Consider the following 22,217-nt stretch of genomic DNA (forward strand, 5'->3'; position numbering starts at 1 on the left):
ACTTTCACGGTAAATTCACAAACACGCCCGTGACAAAGGAAGAAACTCCATATAGCTTTTTCTCCATCGCAATTCTTCTTCGTTCGCTTTAATCGTGTCAGACTTTGTCGCCATCCATCTCGATATTATTTAGCTCTGTCACCTCGGGAAGGATCTCACCTCCATCTCGACAATATCTTTTAGAGGCTCACAGACCTGCCTGTTTCCCTTTCCTCCTTTTTTTCAATAACTTCGACCCTCGTTGAACGTTCCTTTCAAATTGAAAAAAGCTTCGACGCGGATGAGAAGCGAATACTACCTTTGATTCGCGTTGCAAGACAAAAGATTAACGAATAAAGAGAGGTGTTAGGTTGTTAAGGAAAAAATCTAGGGTCGGAAGGGCAGCTAGCAAGAAGGGGAATCGGTTGGAACGCGAACAAACTGAGGACGTGCTGTTTGCTGAAGGAAAATAAACGAAGGCGGTTGGCCGTTTCACAGTTAATTAGATCCATGAAACTGGGTCGTGGCGTGGTGAAACAGCACGCGAGCGAAATTCCATGTTGTTCCTGCTGTTTGTTTTCCCTTTTTATTTTGGCCAGGATAGGTACGCTGTCGCTGAACCGCGTAATTTGCATTCGAGGAAGCGTTCTAACTCCGGCTCAAGCTCGAGTGCTCTTGCCGCATCCTGGATAACGCTCTGGTCTCATTGAACGCGTAATTATGCGGTCGTTTAGTCTCCCTGAAACGCTCGCAAGATGGTCTTTCGGCCGTTTGATACACTTCGTCAGCTTTAATGACTTGGAATTTTTTGTTAGTCTGATAGTTACGACCTGGGAGAGAGTGAATGAAACGAACTTTCATCGTGCTGCTCCTTTTCCCGGATGCAACCTGGAGCTTTGCTTTTAATTCGATGGAGCAACTCCCGATCCGGTTGGTTTTCGTCGTTTTCTCTATATTTCTTTTTTATCTTTAGTACGCGTAAATAGCTGTTTGAAGAAAAAGTAGAAAAAATTTTAATAAATTGCATGTTTTAAACTAATCGATGGAAATAATTGCAAAATATGTATATGTTTTTTAATTATTCGTTAACGTTGCAATTTGTGTCGTGAATTAATAAAGTATAATACGTACGCATGAGTATAAAATCATATGTACGATCGTATCATTTCGATAACAATAATTTATTGCTTTTACGCGTATAATGTGCTCTGCTTCCTGACAATTTTACGAAGTGGCTTTTTATATGGCGTTTGCCGCCATTAAAGCGGTTTCGAACATTTATGGTCACGAACAGAGAGTTATAACACGTACTTGCGAATATTTCCCGCAAACAGTGAAACTCAGCCGTTTGAAATCATCGATGGATTTTCTCCATCATCCCGTAAACGATAAAAAGTACATTCATTTCTACCGATAAATGTGGAATAAATTTTAAATTTTACGAAAAAAAATACGTGATACTATATATATGACGATAATTAAAGTGACAATTAAAATGACCAATTTAAATTTTGTTTGATCGAGTCCGGTAATAACACAAGAATCCTATAATTAATGTATGATTTCAAATAATGTAACATTTACCTTTAGCTTTAATTATTGTTTTCATACAAACATGATTAATATTGAAACTACTGGCTCACGCCGAGTGATTCAATGTATCAAACGCTGTTTTATTAATATACAACCAATTGAATATCTTCAAATATTAATTCCTACAATATTCATACAGCTATTATTAACCTCGATGCATCTTTTCGGTCATTTTCAAACCATCTCTTGCTTTTTCCGATATTGGAAAATGTCGAAGATAATATGAAAAAGTAGTTGTCGGAATAGGTAATTTTTTTTTCAACCTTATGTTATACGCGTTCTTAAGCCATTGAGCGTCTTTTTTATTTAGTAAAAACGTGAGCTAGATCGAGATATAAAAATTCGACGATCGCAACAAGGATAATTGCGTACTAATAATCTTTCTCTGCCATTTTCAATCATCTACTTCCTTTGATACGTTACATTATATTTCATTTACGTCTGCCACAACTAAGAAGATAAATATGTTCCAATTGCATTTAATTAAACAGCTTTAAAGCGCATAACAGAAGGTATTAAGCGCTTCAGTTCAGTTATATTAATTAATAGTCTTACTGTTTTTAAACGCTTTTAATCGTCGTTTTCTCCTTCGTAAATTACAAGGGAAATTACAGCGAAACAAAGGAATAAAAGTAGCAGTCTGCCTCGTGATAAAATGAGTGTTTCCATCTATATTGAAACTCGAGCATGTATCGGAATTATAGGAAATTACCTGGAGCAATTTCTTTTTAACGAAAAAGCATCGTGCCGGCGTTTCGACGATGATCACGCGAAAATCAATTATTAATATCCTTCTGTTTTCGAGATGGAGGATCCTGGAATGCGCACGAAATTATATTTCATGCTGTTCGTAGTTGGGTTATTAATATTGACGGCGATGTCTGTGCAGATGTAATCGTGTTTGCAAATCACGTTGTTTATGTACAGGGACATATTAAAATCCGCGACCGGCTCATATAAACGCGTTGCACGAGCAACTTTTATGTTATTTTCCTATTATTTTTTTATTACCAGATAAGTTTAAGGAATAGTATTACGCTTCGTTAATTCATTCGTTTCTACCAACACCTTAACTGACGTAATGTTATCTTTTTCTCGTGAATGAAGATGATTGTATAATTGCAAATGAGCCAATTAATTATCAACGACTTTAAGAAAAGAAGAACTCCTTGTATTTATTTGAATTAACAGCAATAAGAATAGCGATACAGAGTTCTACTTTACTTTATTGTAGAAGCTTTACATTTTCATAATTTATTTCATAATTTACAGTTGTAAAATTGTACATTAATAAAATAAAGTATCGCAACCTGTCCATTCTACGGTACAACCATAAACGTCACGATCGAACTCGCTCTTATTTGCAACCAGTCCGAATATTTTCGCTTTAAACTCCTACATTCACCCCTTTATCGCAATTTGGTTCGATAATCCGACGTTAATCTGGCCGAATGGAACGATTCAAACGGACCGAGAAAACCGGACAAACGGGTTCGAAATTTGCGTTTTCTATGCGCAAAGCTCAAAATCGCTCGGTGTCCAGAGCTCGAACGTGAAATATACTTGAAGACCGAAGCTGTGCGTATAAAACAGTATGGTCGCAGCTTTAATCCGACCGGACAATGTAAAAGGCGATTTTCCAGGATTAAGAGTCCACTGGCAATTGCTGTTGCACAGGGCGTCCACTTCTGATTGGCTTCGTCCTCTGTATATCTGTGTGTTGCCGATACCGATTGGTTTACGTCATTTCCACCCTTTGCCGCTCGCCCTTCGGTTCCCTGTTTCATACATTCCGTTTGATTAACCGATATCGTTCGCAGCAACTTCCAAAGTTTCCGGAAACACGATCTTCCGGCTGAAGTCCTGTCATATCGATGGCTGCTCGATGGAACGTGATACGTGATCGGCAGTGGAAATTTCAATCGATGATCGATGCACTTCAGTCGATGTTTAGTGATAATTGTTCTTTGGAATTGGTTCTAAACGTGTTATAAAATTTGACAAACGAATTTTATTACGAGATCGTGAAATAGTTGGAATTTGAATATCTCTTTGGCACGTACGAATCTTATGCATAAACTTGTAACGACTGAAAATACTTCAAATAACTTCAAATAATCGCGAGTTTATAGAAAATTGTGTAGAAAATATAATTAAGTTATAGCAAAAGCGTAAACTGATTTCTGAATGGTAGTCGATTCGAGAAACGATTTAAACGAGATTTTTCCCCCTCAAAGATGTCTGATTGGATGGCAGCGCGATACATATCTCCGTTTCGAATGCTGTTTCGACACGACGCGCGATGTCTACTTCGATCTTCTGGCCTGACGCGCCTCATTCGATTGTATCCATCACGGTGGATGTCTTGTCACGTTATCAAATACGAACGTTTCGATCCAATTAAAAGCGCGTTATACTTCCTGCAGCGATGAAACGGAAGAGAATCGACGCGTAACATGAATTTTCATGCGGATTTCGTACTGGTTGAGTTGAAAATCATTTTCCCCGCGTATCGCGACTGGATCGATTCACCTCTCATAATAGGCATTGTTCTGCAACAGGTTTCCTGTAAATTTCACGTGACATCTTCCGTTTGCAGGCTACATCGATGGAACATACTATTCCTGACAGTGGGTGTTTGATTTGACAGCGCATTGTCGATAAATAATTGAGCAAATAATAGATGTTCCTGGTGAAATGCTATTGAACGTAATGCTTATTGTAGAAGCGCTGTTTTCAACGTAGTTAGTGAATACGTGTTTCGTATTGTTTTTTTTTTTTATATTATTATTAATATCTTTATTTCGTATGTGTTGCACATGTTGTTCTTTTCCATATTTATGTCTTTTGTATTTTCTGATATTTCACGTTTCCATACGTTGTTTTTAATGTTTTTTCATTAATTCTCTTTTTATTCGCAAAAAAAGCTTTATTTTCTTCCGATATCATGAAACAAAAGGGTGGATTTTATTGAACATTAACTTTTCATGTCCCGATTCGTCAAATTTTAACAAAAATAAAACGAGCAGATAGTTAAATATTTTTTTTAATTAACAACGCACCGCCGCTCGATGTTCCATCGTTTCATCAAAATGGGTTTGGGGGCTATTAGCGAGACTTTCAATTAACTTCGAAGTAATTAAGCTTATTCTTAAAACAAACGTCTATTTATTTTCCTTCCGTTTTCACTTCGGAATTACCAGCATTGTAAATCCAATAATTATTCAGTTTCAATTGTAGTACTAATGAATTTTCCCTCGTTTATCTAAATACACTTCGCAGCAAAGTAATTAAAGATGATATTTCTCCCTCGAAAGTACCTCAAATACGTTTCTGTCGGTCTTAATAAAACTTTTTAGTTATTCGTTTTATAATAAATCAGAAGATGGAAGCTTCGCCTTTACAACGGTCCCTTTTCGCCTATCAAAATTGATATACGATTTTTTGTCGTCATTTTATCACGTTTTGAATAAAATGTGCGTCGTTGGCATTAAAATAACCCACGCTACACCACGATGAGATTGCACGATCCGGACATTTACCTAGTATGAAAAGGTAATTCACAAAAGAAAATTCAATTCAGTAGTGAAAACGTAGAAGCGTTGCCCATTAAAAGCAGCCCGGGCGTAATGTTGTACAATTTCCTTTTACGAAGTTATTGTAGTTCAAAGCTTAATATTTTTTAGCCAGAAGTTAGCGTAAGAATTAATCCTTTAACTCTGGTGCCTTTTTTCGGATCACATTCGGTCGAATAGTATTTCTTAAGTTTAAGGAAAATATGAAAGAATTCTTACGGATATGCTTAGTTTCTCGTTTCACTTTTATGCTAAAAATTTTCTTGGAATATTAGAAGTTCTCTCTTCGATTATAAAACGAGGGTGAGATTCAGATATAAAAAATTTGTACGTAAAGTGTATCTCTTTTATTTCGTTCTTCGGTGAATAATAAACGTATTATATCCGAGTTGAACGATCGGATTTATCCGTCCATATTGTTTACAACGAAACTGTTTATTGTCGTTGCTATTGCTGCTATCGTTATTATTATACGTGCAGTCTGATTGCGTTGGAGACTTACAGCGACAGTTGCGAGGGCGTTTATGGCAATTCACGTTCCCGGATGTCGTCACGCAGTCGAGATTTTCTCTCGATTAAAAATTATCACTGTTCACGTTGCAATAAATTCCACGAATTTGTTACTTGTCTTTGCGCGTTTTATTCGACCATAATTTTGGTTACTTAGTACCGGAATTCTCATATTCATAGTGCTCCCATACTGCGTAACCTACTATGGGTAAATGAAACGTTATATGAGAAAACTAATTAACGCTTCTAACGCCACAGTGTTAATATCAACAATTTAATGATGCTGCACCCTAATTGGTGTCTAACGAGAAATAATAATCATCGCGCCGTATAAACATGAAATATCGGCCTTATAAATCAAATTTAAATAATATTAGATAAAGTAAATGTTAGAAATAATAGAAATAATAGAAATGTAGAAATAATAATCGACACTTTTTCAATATCTTCCTAAATTTTCGTACGAATATCTCGATTAATTTAGTAGATGTAATTCGATGAAAGCGATCAATCTCGTCTCTTACTTTCTGAAAATGCTGAGAATGCAAATCAGAAACTCAAACTTATACCTAGTGCCATACTAAATCATACAAAGCTTACTAAATGTTATGCTTTATATATCTCTCGAGATAAATTTTTGCCAGAATTCTTACCGTCACGAGTGGAGGCACGTTTTCCATGTGGAATATAGTACCTTGACGAGCGTGTCATAAATACTCGTCGACGGCCATATACATCTTTGTCGTGTGACGCGAATCGTTGTTTGAGGTTATGGGTTAAGGGCGAGACACGGTGTGTCAGGACTTTTAATTTCTGCCAACAACCTTCAGCAAAGAAATCGTAAATTTTCTTCGCCTAAGTGTCTCGTGTGGGTGTGGCACTCTTGCCAAGTAAGAACAAACGGACAATTTTCTATGAATATGATATGAGTGGACGAATATTGTCTCGTTATTGTCTGTATATCAAGATTCTTGTACGTTGTATCGATAAAATTTTACATTTGACACAGACAACCTATCGCTTGTTTCTACCTCGACGTAATTCATTCTCGATTACCATGTAAAACTTGTTGTTAAATTATTCCATACCCTATTGACACAGCTCGCTCCCACTTTTATTACTAACCAATTTCATTGCTAGACCTAAATTTTATATTTGATTCCGAAAATTAAAATTCATGAAATGCGATACCTACGTTAACTGCTCTTCCCCTAGAATTTACGAGTCTGTCAGTGTTTCCGTAGCTGTTCGATATTCAGTCGACTGCTACTTCTTGCTTGTCCTAATTTAATTGCTCAGCCCCAAGTTTGCCAGAATCGCGTTAGGAAGTTCATCTCGGACTGTTTTACGCGTGTTCTTCGCAGTTTCTGCATGAATTCGCCGGTGTATAATGAATCGAGTCATACAAAGTCCAAGCTTGATCGACTTCATCCAGATATGAATATTCTCATTAGCGAGTAATTACCTAACTTTTAAAAATTGCAAAAATTAACCCTAGAACGGCACACTGGGATCTTCCATGAAAAATACTGGATTTACTTACCGTGTTGGAAAATAATTAATTATAATCTCGGTTGCTGTAATTATTAAATAATTTCGATAGAAAATCTAACGATTGTATTCGATCGATTTGTAGAATGGACCATGAAGGAGTGCAGTGTGAGCTGGTAGTAGACGAGCGATCGTCCTCTCGGTTAGTGCCTGGACGGTCATCAACGGGATTCTACAACGCTGAATCGTTCACCCTGCAGGTGTTGCGCACGGCAGGTACGAAGTCGACAGGTGCAATAATCGGGGTTGACCCGGTTGTTGCCGCCGGGGCGGCGATGCGACGATGAGCTCGTTGAGGATTCAGCTATCCCTCTACACCCGACCAGAGGTTAGTATCGATATTACTTGCTCTATATCCCCTTAATATTTATAGACAATTGATTGTTTAAAGACAGTTTTACGTAATTTTCGTATTATTCTTATTTAGAGAATTTTCCTATATTATCGTTCCGCGGAAAGTTTAATATCTTTATTTGTTATAAATTTGCGTATAATTTCTTCTATTATACAACCATTTGCCCCGCGAAAAGTTCAAGCGAATTATTCTGCATTTTGAATGAACAAAACGAAATTCTATCGAATGTTTTCGTAGCCCCGAGTAGTAGCAAGGCCGGGTCGCCTCACAAGCTGTCGTAAGGTCGAGCACAGAGGAGCGGAAGCTGGTTCAAGGCCGATATTAGTTGCTTGGCCATGGACCTCGAGGCGAGAAACGGGACCGGCGGTAACGACGACGAGGAATACACGAATATTTACTTCATCGTTGGGGATCGTAGGGAGACGGTCACCTACAAAGCTGATCAGGTCACCGACATGGAGCTTAAGGGCAAGTCTATTTAATTAATTGATCTTCCAGTAGAATCTCGTTGTCGACATCTCGAAATGTTTTCGTCCAAGTCACTTTTCATTTTCATTCCATTCTTGACTTTTATCACTTTATCTTTAGCGAATTACGCCGAGAGGATCAAAAGTTACTTCGGCCATGTTCTTTGATTTACCGAAGTTTCGTTTATTTTGCGAAATAAGATTACAGTTAGCACGATATGATTCGTTAGGATTTCAATTCGAAATCTTCATCTTTTTCTTAATATCATAAATGCAGGTTCAAAGCATCGTACAAAGATTGAAAAGATTGATCGTAATTCTAGAGACCTTTTAAGAATCAAGTTTCTTGATATTTACGATCGAGATATTGCTGTTGATCTCTTAAAATCGACAAGCTAACGACTAGTTCTCTGAAGAGTATTGCAAAGCAAAGAAACATTTCGCGAAGAGATTCGATGGCTATCGGTTTGGCCGATTGGAGCTTTCCATTCGAAGCTGACGACAGCCATCGAGGCATTCATCCTCTCGATAAAGATTGAGATTGCTCGATGTAGCTCTACGAATATTCGATATTCCTCGAATCTAACCAATTATCGATCAGGTACGTTCTTCCCAAGGCGGAGCCAACTCCGAATGAAACCTTCCCTCAACGCTGTTCGCCCACCTTTTCAACTCCGCGACCGATACGAAAGGGTCCCTATAAGCACTACCGAAATTATGTTTGCACACATTTCAAACCGTGACCTATCGACCGGACAATGCCTCCTGAAAATAACCTGCGAGGATCTAACTTGTCAATCAAGTCTGTTTCACCCTCTCTTGTGCGTCAAACGAAAAAGCAAACAAGGGTTTATGTTCGCTTGCCTGCTCGAGCCGATACTTAGAGGGAAATTTTGAGGATGCTGTGTAAGATGTTGGAAAGCTTTATGAAATGTATAAATATTTGAGCTTATTACGTTTGAAGAACCTAGAGACAACGAACAGCTTTGGTTTTTCTTATGTTTGAGTTTGAGATTTATTTATATTGTTATTATCAATTTTATTGTATTTTATATTATCATTTATTATACCATTCATTTTGTTTATTTTGTAAAATCAAGTTACGATGTAAATGCTTCATATCTGTCGTTATGTAATAAAGAAATATCAAGGTCAAACACACATGAAAAGGTTAGAATCACACAAGTTGGCAAATACTACTTTATTCGGTAACTATATTTACTACGAACTGGGTAAGGAATGCAATTTCCGGTCTTATGAACGTTTTAAAATACCTGACTTCGCCTTGAAGATGCCAAGCTGGAACTGCAACGTAGCAAACTTAATTATTTATAGTAAAGAGTTTTAATATTACTTGGGTCCCCTTTAAACAGTATTCCCCTTCGATATTGTTACTCGAGGCCGCTATAAATTCAATGGATGGGAAAACCTTTCAGAAAATGCAAGGACTTCCAAGTAAACTAAGGGAGTTCTTCTACACAAGATTGCTTGATTTTTCTCAACGGAGACTCATATGAATAGATATATCCTGCTTGAAGAATTTCAAAGGCATCGAAAAAATACACTTCACCTTCTACATTTCATATTAAACCTACATCTGCTCCAAAGATGAAAATCAAAGGAGAGAGAGATAACCTTTGTCAGGTAGTCCAATAATGTTGTCGTAATAAAATCCAACTTAGGAAATAAGCGTGCATTTTAAATCGTATATCTATATGGCAGATTATTGTTAAATTTACCTCGAGGAAATAATTCACGTTCAGAAACTTTTCCTTAATGTATTACGTAACGTAATTTCAAACTTCAATGTAACTCGACTTGTTCTTAGCGTTTCCTGAAATGGTTTTCGAATCGCCTCATAACTATTCCTTCTATTTTTCTCATTAACGTCGCATTCTCTTTGCAAAATTCGTTTCATCGTAAAGCGGCGACGTTCGTTTCCTTTTGCGATCTTGCAAAACTCATTTCTCTGGTTAATGGAAATTACGAAGTTTTCTGTAACGATGTCAGAAGCCGCACGTACCAGGAATTTCGTTAATTTCACAAGGATTTCCTTGGTTGTCGCGCGATCGTTGTTGCCGACATTCGCGTAAAGCTTTCGAAACGATCTATGATAGTTGCTGGCGTGTTTCATCTTCTATTCCCTGAACTATGAAAATTACCTCGGCACAAGTGCATCGCCGAGGTAGATTTCTTGGTAGTTTGCTCATTGTCATCTTAATCTACTTAAGCCACGCGCAACTTTATGCGGCAACCAGCTATACACTCGCACACAGCTACCAAAGGTAATAGATCGTCTTAATCGTCAAACTGTTACACCATTTTCCTTGCGCCTATGAAATTCATATTTTGGGCGTCTGATCAGTGTCGTCTTGATCTACCGATCTACGCTTAGTCGTTAAAAGTGCATTTAGGACAAACCAGTCAATGGTATAGTATGAAAATGATACAGATGATCGCAAAATATGTGGAGCATATCTGTGGCCTTAAAAAGGTAGTTTAATAATACAATAAGTTCTTGTAAACGTGAGTGGAGATAACGTTTATTTCTAATGTCTGATCGAATACTTCATTTCGATATCGGGGGAAGTTTTCCCCGCATAAAATCTAATAATTTTCTTTCGTAATATTCTTCGTGGTTGAAATTCATCGATCACGAATCATGTCGGGGAATTGACTACGCTTTCATCGAAATGGAAACAAGCAGTTGCATTTAAAAAAGCAAAGGTTACCTTGAAGTCTCGGAGGCACACCCACGTAGATAGAATTTGCGAGCATCGTAAAATATCTCCCTTGAAACGAAGCAAGTATCGGTTGAAACATTTTTTGAAATAACCAATAGTTCGAGAGATAATCGAGTGTAAATTAAATGAACAATCTATGTACGATATAAAATACATATTACGCTCCTTTAATTGTCGTTAATGATAAAAATGCTCGTTTACACCTTAATTTTACTAAAGTGAGAGAAGAACGATCTTTATCGACGTACTTCGTGTATCACAGTGTTCTCGAGTGTCTGACCATTTACGCCTCGATCTACTTGAACCGCGGTCGAATCAACGTAACGCAGCTCGGTTCTCAGACCTGACGATATTTCAAACTTACTTAATTAAACAGTGTTTCGTTGTTCTGTTTAAAATAGTTTGCCGTAATTGCCGCATTACGAATTGCGACGAGCGAACTCGTGTCAAAGTGCATCGCGTAATTAGGGATGATAATACCATTACAATTTATGATGGCTTGCAAGCCGGTTAGTGGAAATTGCCGCACCGCGCCGTCATGTCATTACGAGGAGCTGGAGGCATCTCAAAGGGACATACGCGAAACAGAGTGGCTCGTGTCAATGCCACAAGAAGTCTTTGTGCCTCTGTATACCGTAATTCTTCTCGTCGTGCCTCAGCCTTGTCCTCGAACTCGTGACAGACAATCTTGAAAGGAAACGGCTTGAAAGAAAACCCTCTATCGATTTCCTCTTCTATGCATTCCATGAACATTCCGCGAATATGTCTCGTGTAAACGTACGCGAACACGATTAATCAATAAATTCCGCTCTGCATGAAAGTCTCGTAGTTTTTCTCAAACACCTCTCTTGAACGTAGAAGAAAATGGAAAGTAGAAATTGGATTGTAGGTTGGTAGATGTATATTGTAGAAGTAAGATAATATATAGAAGGTAGTGAAATTATAAGATGTTATTTTTGCATGTTTACGCGTTCCCTTCAGAAGACACGAACATTATCGTTCATTTATGAATAATACGGCAAACCAAGAGCGTCGTGGAAGATTTTTCGAGAACGGAACTGATCGTTTTTGAACAGAATTGTTACGATAATAATTTAGTAGTTAAGTCTTCTTTAAACCTCTTTGCTGAATAGTATTCTACTGAATTTTCTACGTTAAACATTTCACTCGAAATTGACTTTAATTTCGAGGTTGAAACGCGGAACATAATTCTCATGCAAATATCCCTGCGCAATCAATTTTGAACCTCATCGAAATCCCTTTAATCCACGTATTCTCTTTCCGCCTAAATTCCACCGAATCCGGCCTAATTGCGATCCCATTTTTATTCCGGTAGAAGTATCTCATCTAAATGGCTATCATTTCGTATTTCCTTCTCTGTCGTTCGCTGATGTCGTTTCGACGACGATTCACCAATAGCTCGTTCCTACACCCACGACCCTGTAATAGACTGATCATTTGGTCGATTCCAACCCCTTTTGTCGCATCATCCCCTCCATATAAAATTCACGAGAGGCGAGTTCGCGTCGCCGATATATTCTTCCTTCTAGTTAATTAGAAAGCTTTTCAACGAGATCGCTGGCCGTACCGCGAAAAAATATGCAGACGATGCCCTGACGAGAATCGATATCGTTCGTAGGGTAAATTGACCCTTATTGTCTGGCCGTCGTCACGAAATTTCCGTTCTCTGCAATGAACTACTAAAAATAGCCTGCCGGTGGTTAGATCGAACATCATATCTGGTTTTAAATTTAGTTTAAATTTGACTTGAGTATTTTTAGGATGAATTTAACTGAATTTCCTCTTGAACTGTTTGCTTAAGGAAGCTTGCCCATCAATCGTCGGTGTATTGGAGATACTATCGTTATACGAGTTTTAAATTATTTAATTTCGGGCTAGGAATAAAGAGAAAGACTTTCAATCAGAGTTAGAACACGAGAAGGTTTTAAAGTTCTCGCGCACATTCCGTTCTTGGATCTCTGCCTCGAGTTCTCAAATTTTTAAATTCCTGAAGTTAAAGCAAGTATTATGTATAACAGCTTGAGAAGTATTTTTAATTTTTAAAACTTCTTCGGCTCTTACCACTGGAGTAAGATGATATTCAATTTCATTATTCTCGTATTCACGGAGGTAATTGGAGTTTTAGGATACAATTCAGTGAACAGATAAATTCGGAATTACACCCGCCATAAGATAAAACATAATTCCTACCAATAAATAACTAATGACATGGTTAATTGCATTGTTATATCGGTTGAATAAATCGGTCGTCGAGCAGTCAGTATCGTAATCGTAATTTCGTTGTAATTGCCAGCTTGCCAAATTATTGTTTCATCGATACGACAATCTGCTTGCAGTATCGATGAGCACTGAAATGTATGTCCAATCATATCCACTTTCGTTTACAACCTTTTAAAAAAAAAGAGAGAAATTCAATATGTAGATATTAAAAGCGGATATAAAAGGAAAATCCATTATTCCGGATCAATATACTTTCGTATCTTAATAAAACGTTGTTCAATTAAAATTATTCGCGCTTTCTGTGATAATTAACGAAACCGTATCACGGCTATGTCATACTTTCAACTGAACAATTATCACGGGAAAGCTCGTCTCTCTTCACGGTTTTAATGAGTCCGACAAACAACTGCACCCTCGTGGTTATGTCAAGTTGTCTTTTTCATGCACCAGCCTCGGGAAATTTATTTTCACGGTTCATTGTTCCGCTCGTTAACAAATTTCTGGATTAGAACGATTTGTGGCGTATGACGCAAACTACGAACAAAGCTAACTGGAAATCATATTTTGCATATTTTTGATTATTTACAAAAATGTTTAAGCTCGTGCATTTTTAAAACGCTTAAAGTTGCTTATAAACCACTAAAAAATTTATATGTATGTACGTTTTGTTTGTTGTACAAAGTATTTGAGATTTTTGAGTGATTCAATCGTAAATGAGTAACATGAAAATGAAAGGGTCGGCAAAAATGTACTTATCTTCTTTTGTGCGCTCTTGAAATACAAACTTTTCTCGGTCGAAAACGAGGAGGATTTACACGGTAACGGAATCCACATGCGCATAATCTGATATATCCATGCTTTTTTATATGCGCTGCATGCTCTGTACAGATAATTCCGCGTAATTAGCGCTCGAAATCGTCGGTCCGTTCGAGAAAAGCGTTCGAGAGATTTTCTTTTCAGTCGTTTAGACGATTACGACTCTTGCCTATTTAACTGGAACATCGAAGCGTTTGCGAGAACGCTTGCGCATTTTACGATAATGGAGTAATTCGATCCCTGAACGTGTACGTACGAAGAACAACTTCTGCTCGTTTCAGCCCGCGATGGATTTAGTGCGTGTATACACACTATGAAAGCTGTACTAAATCAAAATGCGATTGTTTGCGTTACGCTATTCGCATTAATATAACACGCACTCAGCGGATAGATAATTACGATCTGCGTCGATGTTGATGGAATTTACGGCGTTTAATGGAGGCGGGTTTAGTTGAAATTGGATAAGAATTTCCGATCATTGCTACGTTTTTTCCATGGCCGTGGCATCCAGAACGTTTTCTTTCAATTTTTACGTTTTCCTTGCTTTTTCCTTCTATAAAGTGGTTGTTGATAGCTAGTGGTCTTTAGCGTTGACTTTAATTAACTTTTTCGCCTGACCGTAAGATGAAATTTTCAAGATTACGCGGTAATTAGGTTCCATAATAAACAAGTTCATACAGATTTGAAATATGATTAGTTTTTGAACGATAACAATTTTCAACCGTGTCTCTTTCGTTCTCCGTGTAAAGTTCGCTAGAATTTCGTACCGTATCGAAACGTATGGCGCACAGCCGAACAATTACGAGTTTAGGGGCGGTTCTTACGACCGCATGAATTTGCATATTCACCCTCGTCTAGACGACGCTGGAAATGGTAACGTTCGTTAAATACAGCACCGTGCCTAAGTTTCGCGTCACTTCCCACAAGCAATTGCTTTGAAATGGACATTAAAATGCTTATTTGGTATTTCGAATTTTGTCATAGTTAGAACGATTAGGGCAAATTGAACGAAACTAACGCGCGAGAAAATATAAAATGTTAAAAAATCGATACTCGTTACTTCTTTATACAATGCGACACGTTTAATTTTTATCGTATGACCACTCGGGCAGATGGTGTAATTTCTGTACAGTACTGTATGACAAGGCATATGCGGTTTTCGTGCGTTTATGCGGTTAATTGGTACAATAAACCGTGTCTATATGTGCAAATGTATCGATTAGAGGTGAGGCTGGCCTCGTATAACCCCACCTCGAAATCAATCAGACCGAACCTACGAGGATCCTTTACCACGACCTCGAGCACATTCGATACATGCCGAGAGTATGGCAAAATCGAAGACGTTTTTTTGTACCTTTCTCGTTTCAAGAATAGATCCTAACCGAAAGACTTCTCGTTAATTAGAGTCAGCCGTAATCGATGGTCGCTTGGAGAAAAAAGTTTTACGATAATTTGTCTTGTTCATTTTTTATTAGACTGTTTGACTTTCTAATCAACATGCGATAAGTATTATTTCTTTTCTTTTTTTTTTTCAAGCTGAAGATTCTTACGATGATTGATATAAGATTTGATATGCGACGTTTGAAGAAAGTGTTTCAAGTTTAATCAAGTTAGTTCAATATTTGTGTGTTACGTCTAGTTTTTCCACTTCTGATAATGATGATAATAATGTGATAATACTGTGTCACGGACTCATGGATGTACGAACAATTTAGAAAGATTAGATAAGATGAGATACGAATGTTACTAATGATGAAAAGAAGCAGGCTGAGTAACTGAGAGATAGATAAGTAGTTTCCTCGAGAAATTGCACGTGGCGAGAGTTTAGTATATTTATGATTCTTGATCAATAACGACCAGTTTTTCTTACGCTGCCTCCGCTTTAATACAGTCGATCCTAATATTCTATTTAAGATATTTCGAATAAATAAAATAATGAAATGTTACAACGTGATACTGGAAGGTGTAATACTAGATGAAAGGATTAAAATGTATCAAATAAATAAGGACAGAAAATATTCTTTTTCCTGGAAATTTTCTTATTCCGAATCTCGTACAATGTGCATGAAATTTGAAAAATATTATCGCCATTCTATTGTTCTCCGCGTAATCCTTCATCGTATAAAGTGCATCGATACGTAGCTCATAATCTTAGAATTCATGTTGAAGGGTTTGAAATGAATTTCTATTCCCCGTGAATCGGGATGGTCTTTAATGATGGGACACTGTGAGAAACGCGCGAACAGCAAGCAGTGTTTTGCGATTTATGAAAACATTATTTGTTTGACATTTCTGCAATATTCTGTCACAGCATCTCGGCTGTCAGCTTCGTGGTCGAATGCCGTGTTTCCATTTTAAAACCTCGCACAGCTGTATTTCCAATCGGCTTTGCGACCGGTCAATCTCATAATCGGACATTCTTTCCCTCGGTCCGTGAACATTTTCTCTTATTTTCCCCGCGTGTTTCAGCGTCGCGTAAAAAGTGCAAGAGGATTCTTCCACGAAGAATCATAAAGTTTAACCTACTTGGAATATTAATTTTGTTTCTTGCTTGCCGGCGATTAAACTCGTCCAGACAGCCGTAAATATAATTACGGCGTTTAGGTGCGACAGAATCAGGTAGATTTACGCGCTCGTGGCAATGGTCGTAGTAAATTATTCATACGTTGGATAAAATAGAGGGAACGGACTAAGAACGAACCGTTACGTCAAAATGGATGAGGAAAAGTTTGCTTCGAAAATTTAGATTATGCTTCGTCCGATAGTAACGACTTTATTTTATTTTATCTTGATAGAGGTTGTGTCTTTTCCACAGAGCCGTTCGAAAGGTTAGGTAGACTTTAAAGAAATAAACCAGGAGTAAAAACAGTTATAGTATATCCAAAGTCTAAAGCTTTCATACCGTGGTTATAAAGTTTCCTTCTTAAGTCTCTTTCTAAACTTTCCTCCTCCAAGTTTCCACATACCGCTCGTGTTCGTAGATACCTTAAACCTTAGCTTTCAGAAACTGTGCACGTATTTCTAGAATTTTTATTTCCTCATCAACGTGTTCACGCGTCGCTCACAAATCTTTCTACTTTTAGACAAATGGATATTACAGTATTTTAAAATAACTTAAAAACTAAGCCAGCAACCACTTTGAATCTAGGAATGTCGTTCAATAACGGCGATGCATCGAAAGAAATATCTAAGAGAAATTTTATGGAAACTGTATAAAAATTGTTCTTCCCGGAGGTAAAAACATATTTCTTGGAAAGCGAGATTTAACAGGAAAACTACTGGCCTCTGATATAGGTATACTTAGCTATATTACGTATAGATTAATTAATTGAAATAATTGTAGTAATAATTGTAATAATTGAAGTAATTGAAATAATATTTATATGACGTTTTACCATGCTCTTCAAACACCTCTATGTACTGTATTCGTACTTTTATAGAAACGAAGTAATCGGTAAGTCGATTTTGCAGTGTGACAGTCTAGTCCATTGGAAAGTCCCGGAAGCAAGCTCTCGACTGTCGACAATTTCGGTGCACTCGATTTCCGGTCAGAATCGTCGAAAGTTGGTTCGCGCTTCGAACGAAAATCGACAATGATTGCGCGTCGTACTGGGTTTTACCTGCGGTCAGGATGTTTCCAGTCACCTCGCGTTTCCAGTCCACGTGGAATTTAAGCATCCTAAAAAAAGATTTACAGGAAACAAACTTTTAACTTGAAATCGTTTAACAAACTTTTGGTCGGTAATGTTCTCGCGAACAGGATTTTTGTATATTTTTTTAGAATCGAGAGAAGAAATGGAAAATATCTTGCATCACATTTTAGTAGTTCATACACGCTATACAAATGCTTCGCGTTTTAGAATCTTTTCAGAAATCCAAAGCATAATGCGATGTTACTATCAGATTAGGTAACCCCCTTCATTTACGCTGCTTCCTGACACGTTCTGGGAGGAGAAGTTGACGTTTCGGTCATCAATTTCGTATAACTTTATACGTAATTAATGCGCGCTGTCTCCATGTGTCTTAACGAAGTGAACTTTTCATGCACTGCCTCGGTATATAAACATAGTTACGTGATCGAACCACAAGTCGTCGATCAGTTAGTCGACTTGGGTCCTGCATTAGTCGTTGTTCGAGTGAATTTTACCAAGCTCGTAGATATTGCTCGGTCACGAACGAACTTATCGTTTCCCGAATTTCGTCAAATTTTGATTCGAGGATCACGATAAGTACAATTTTTACTTTTGACCATCTTGCACAACGATCGAATAATTTGAATGAAATCGGTGAGATCGACGTACGACGGCACAGTTTCTCTGTAGTGTTGGCTAATTACAGGGTCGTTAAGCGTACACGGAGGATGTAGCCAATCCATCTATACGTTTATTTTCTAATTCGTCGACGTATAATAAAAAGTAATAGTAGCACCGGGACCCGTAGGAACTCTCGAGCGATGCTTTCCGACCGCAATGGCTTCCTACACCTCGTACCAATGATATTGGCCTCAACAAAATAATGAATAAATTGAGCGTGGGTCACAATAAAAATATAATCGTCCGCCGTACATCCATGATTCACGTTTCATTATCCTATTAGAGCCAATGGACGGTCGGAAGATAGCTCTCCCCCTTCTTTCGTTCTGTATATGTGCCACCACGTTCGTTTCGTTTCGTACGGAGCCGCGTCGTGTGAGCCTGGACAAACCAAGCCGAGAAGATCTGTCGCTCGCGCAAAACCTCTCGCGCGTTCAATCGTGCAAGCAGTCGAGCGAAAGAGAGAAGGTAGGAAGACCACTTTGATTTCCATCGGTGTAACATAAGTTTCTCGAGCTCTGTTCGTCGACGCTACGAGGCAACTGGGGTGGTGGTGGTTAGCTAGGAGTGGGCAGAGGGTCGAAGATGGAGCTGAGATATTTTTCTGCGATAGCTTTATTAAATATCGCAAACGGCGTCGAGCGAGACCCATTCCGACGAACGACGAGAACGTTCGTTTTTAGAGCAATTTAACCTCGTTTCAGGTGAATCATCGACTCGCGTGCTTTGCATCGCTTCTACGCAGGCATGTGCACGACGTCGTCGATCGGTAATTCGACGTTCGTTCGTTGTTTCATAGGCATTGGGTGGGTGGATGGTTAAAGGATGGGTAATAATTTATGGAATCGACGATTCGTTCCGGAACGCTCTCTTCCGCACTTCTTCTCCCTTACCTTACCTTCCGTACTTCGCGTGTGGTCGAATAAATCTCGAGTGCTCGAGAACAGGCTCTCGAAAACATTGGAAAGAGGCACACAACGCGATATGTTTTCTCTTCTCCCTTCCTTTCTTCCGTTCTTTCAATATGAAATGTGATTGTCGAAGGAAAACTAAATGGAGGAGAATTTATACGCAGGTTAGTGGATGTTCCTTTATTGCGGAGGATCGCAAACCACTTCCTAAGTCGCTTAGCCCCGGGAACAGCGTTCGCAAAGTTACGTTCGCAAAAAGGAACACAGGCTTTCGAAGTTTTAGGAATGCGATTCTATCGATGCAATTGCGAATTCGAATTACAACTGGCCCAAACAAGTTTAAATAAGTTGTATTGGGAATTACTTTCCCGGGTTGTTTCTGGCGAGCCGCAAGCACTCGCGTATTTTAAACGTACCGTGCTCGATAGCGAATTTTAACTTATCTAACTCGTCGCGTTCTTCCTCTGTAATCTTCGAATAGAAAAGTAAACGACGCCGCCGTTACTTTCAGCGGTGATCGAGGCTCGAAACGATCGGTCGTATCTGTAAAGCGCAAAGCGAAAAGGGTTCCGCGACGATTCTACGAACAGCCCCACCCCCGCGCTCAATTAAAAGAATTTACTCGGCAAACGATCGCGCATGCCGCGTTCAATGAAAGCCGACCGGGTCGATTTTTATAGTTTGTCCAGCGCACATCATCTCCTTCACCTTTGACCATTGCTCACTATCCTCCCCACTATTCTAATTTAAGACTCTATTATTCTCGACATCGCTGCTCGAGCTAATATTTGGCTTGGTAATTTCGACAAGTGTAATCGACAGCATGGTCGGTCGCTTTTCTCATTTGGAAAACTTTCTTGTGGCCAAACTGCTTTAACTTCGAACGCGACGTGATGTGACTTCGTACCATGCTCTATTATGAGGCTTCGAGGGTCGTTTAGGCGGTAACTCAGTATGGCATACTATATTCTTTTAATCTTTTATTGGGCATAGAAATGAATTAATTGGGCGTTGAATCAGGTATACGTAGCGTTTAAAAAGTTTGTATGCGAAGAGAAAATTAAAATGTGCGATACCTTGATCGATGGGGTGGTTTTTTGCTTAAAAATATTGTCGTATAGTTGATAAAGAGTTTGAAGAAACGAATATATACGTAGAGTAGAAAATTTATGGACACACGTGTGTGGTATGTACTCGAACGTTAAAAGCAATTTATCGAGTGGAAGAGAAATGTATTGTAGATTTGCAACGATAAATTTTATCGACGACAGATATTTCACTGTCACGTGAGAAATCTCTTTAGTAGAAGATTTAAATCTACTTTGGAGAGATAAAAGCTTAGATAAAAAAGCTATTACGCTCAGTTAAATAAGAATAATCATCTATCATTATGGATTAAAATGCTATGGAATGTAATTTAATAATTATTTATTGCCAACGGTCGTATAGAAAATGTTATTTCATTGTAAATTGATTATTTTAAGATAATCCACTTCCTATAGTATCTTTTTTATTGTGACTTCATAATTACGAGGACCGTGATTTTAATCTTTTTTCATATTTTAATCTATTTGATACGATCGAAAGAAACAGGTATTTTTTATTTCACTCGGAGAAACAAATTTATGTACTGTTAAGTTAAAAAATTAACATTCGCGTGAAAGAAGCGTTGCGATACTTCATAAATCGTAAGCAACAAATACCTAACTAATTTTTCCCCGTGACGTTTTGAATATCAACCGATGAATTTCAGGAATGTCCAGCTGTCAGAGAAACACAGTCTCAAAAAAGTTAATCAACTCGATTCAAGCGGGTACGCACAGAGGTATCCTTTGATGGCTTGTCCAGGAAATTTTAACAGAATCGCCAGCAGGCTGGCCAACAACTAATAAACTGGTCACTGTTTCTATCGTTTCCGCGAATCGTTCGTTCCACCCCTTTTCACTGGCCCGCAGGGTTTTATATACCCATGGGACAAGCGTTCCAGATCGTGAAGAAATGGGGACATTGTCACATAAATTCACGAGAAGGGACGACTTATCAAATTCATGAGAGCGATAATTGAACGATGAAATTTCTTGAAATTTGTGAGAAACGGTTTTCACCGTAGTATTTATAGAAGGATAAGAAGATTGTTGTATAAAGCAATTTTAGTGTCAAAATAAAATTATAGACAAATGGTCCACTGTTCACAAGTATCCGAATTATTTAGTATTTATTAGTATTTTGTTATTTACTATATATATGTAGGAGATGAAAGAACATCGGGGCCTTTCTTCTGGAATTTTTGGGAAGATCTCCAATACTTTAGTCTAGACTTTTTATTATAGCTGTACTTAAATAATAGAACTTAGTAAGTTGAGTATTAAGTAAATAATAAGTTGAGTTACACTTGAATTGTGCACAAGTAAGTTGAGTTCGACTTAGACTTTGGAAGAAATCGCATTTGCTATCGCGTTGACCGTGGATTCGTTATCGAATCTAAGATCATTGTCATTAGCATCTCGAGTATCTAATCACCATCTAATCATCATATTTGTACCAGTAAAATACCATCTATATTGTATAACAACAATGGCTGATCCAAACGAAGATTCGTTACACGCTCCTAATCCCAATGAGAATTCGACATACTAGTTGTTAAAATATCACCGGTTGTATTAACATTAAAAGTCCTCCGCAGTCTAATAATCACAATCACCCGAATTTCTCAGTTCCACGTTTCTAACATAAGAAAAAGATATTCAGGTATTACAAACTAAATTTTTTTTATTATTTCGTATGATTTTTATATAGTCGGATTGTTGAATACACGAAATGCCGTTATTCTCTCTCGTATAGTATTCTAAAAACATTTGGGTTAATCAGCCGAAAAAGATGGAAATTGAATACTCACGGTTGCGGATTAGTTGATGATTAATTTCGAGATTCCATTCGTTTGTTATGCACACGTTGAAAAGAGTATTTTTTGTTAAAATATCCTTTCATCACGATGCAGGTATAATATGATTTCTGTTTTTAGACTTGGCTTTCAATCCGGAAGAGAATAGTCGCGTCATAAATATTGTTCGCGCCACGCTATGAACAATTTCAGTTTAATTAGCGATCTCCATTCAGATGCACGCGTGGGCGTGGGTACGCGAGCTACAACTCGTATCGTGT

The 22,217-nt window shown here is 38.0% G+C and overlaps 1 protein-coding gene across 8 annotated transcripts in view; it reads left to right on the top strand.

The window, feature by feature from the left end:
- LOC126870976 (uncharacterized) overlaps positions 1 to 22,217 on the top strand; it is a 137,333-nt gene that overhangs the window by 88,480 nt on the left and 26,636 nt on the right. For 7 of the 8 annotated variants that reach the window (XM_050629255.1, XM_050629254.1, XM_050629256.1 and 4 more), the window contains 2 exons: positions 7,294 to 7,536; positions 7,801 to 8,031. In XM_050629255.1, coding sequence (XP_050485212.1) covers positions 7,899 to 8,031 — 133 coding nt within the window. In that variant the 5' untranslated portion in view covers positions 7,294 to 7,536; positions 7,801 to 7,898. Of the gene's footprint in view, positions 1 to 7,293; positions 7,537 to 7,800; positions 8,032 to 18,461; positions 18,613 to 22,217 lie in introns of those variants that run through there. The other variant, XM_050629249.1, reaches the window with a different exon arrangement.

Source organism: Bombus huntii, chromosome 11, assembly GCF_024542735.1.
Source record: "Bombus huntii isolate Logan2020A chromosome 11, iyBomHunt1.1, whole genome shotgun sequence".
NCBI lineage: Eukaryota > Metazoa > Arthropoda > Insecta > Hymenoptera > Apidae > Bombus > Bombus huntii.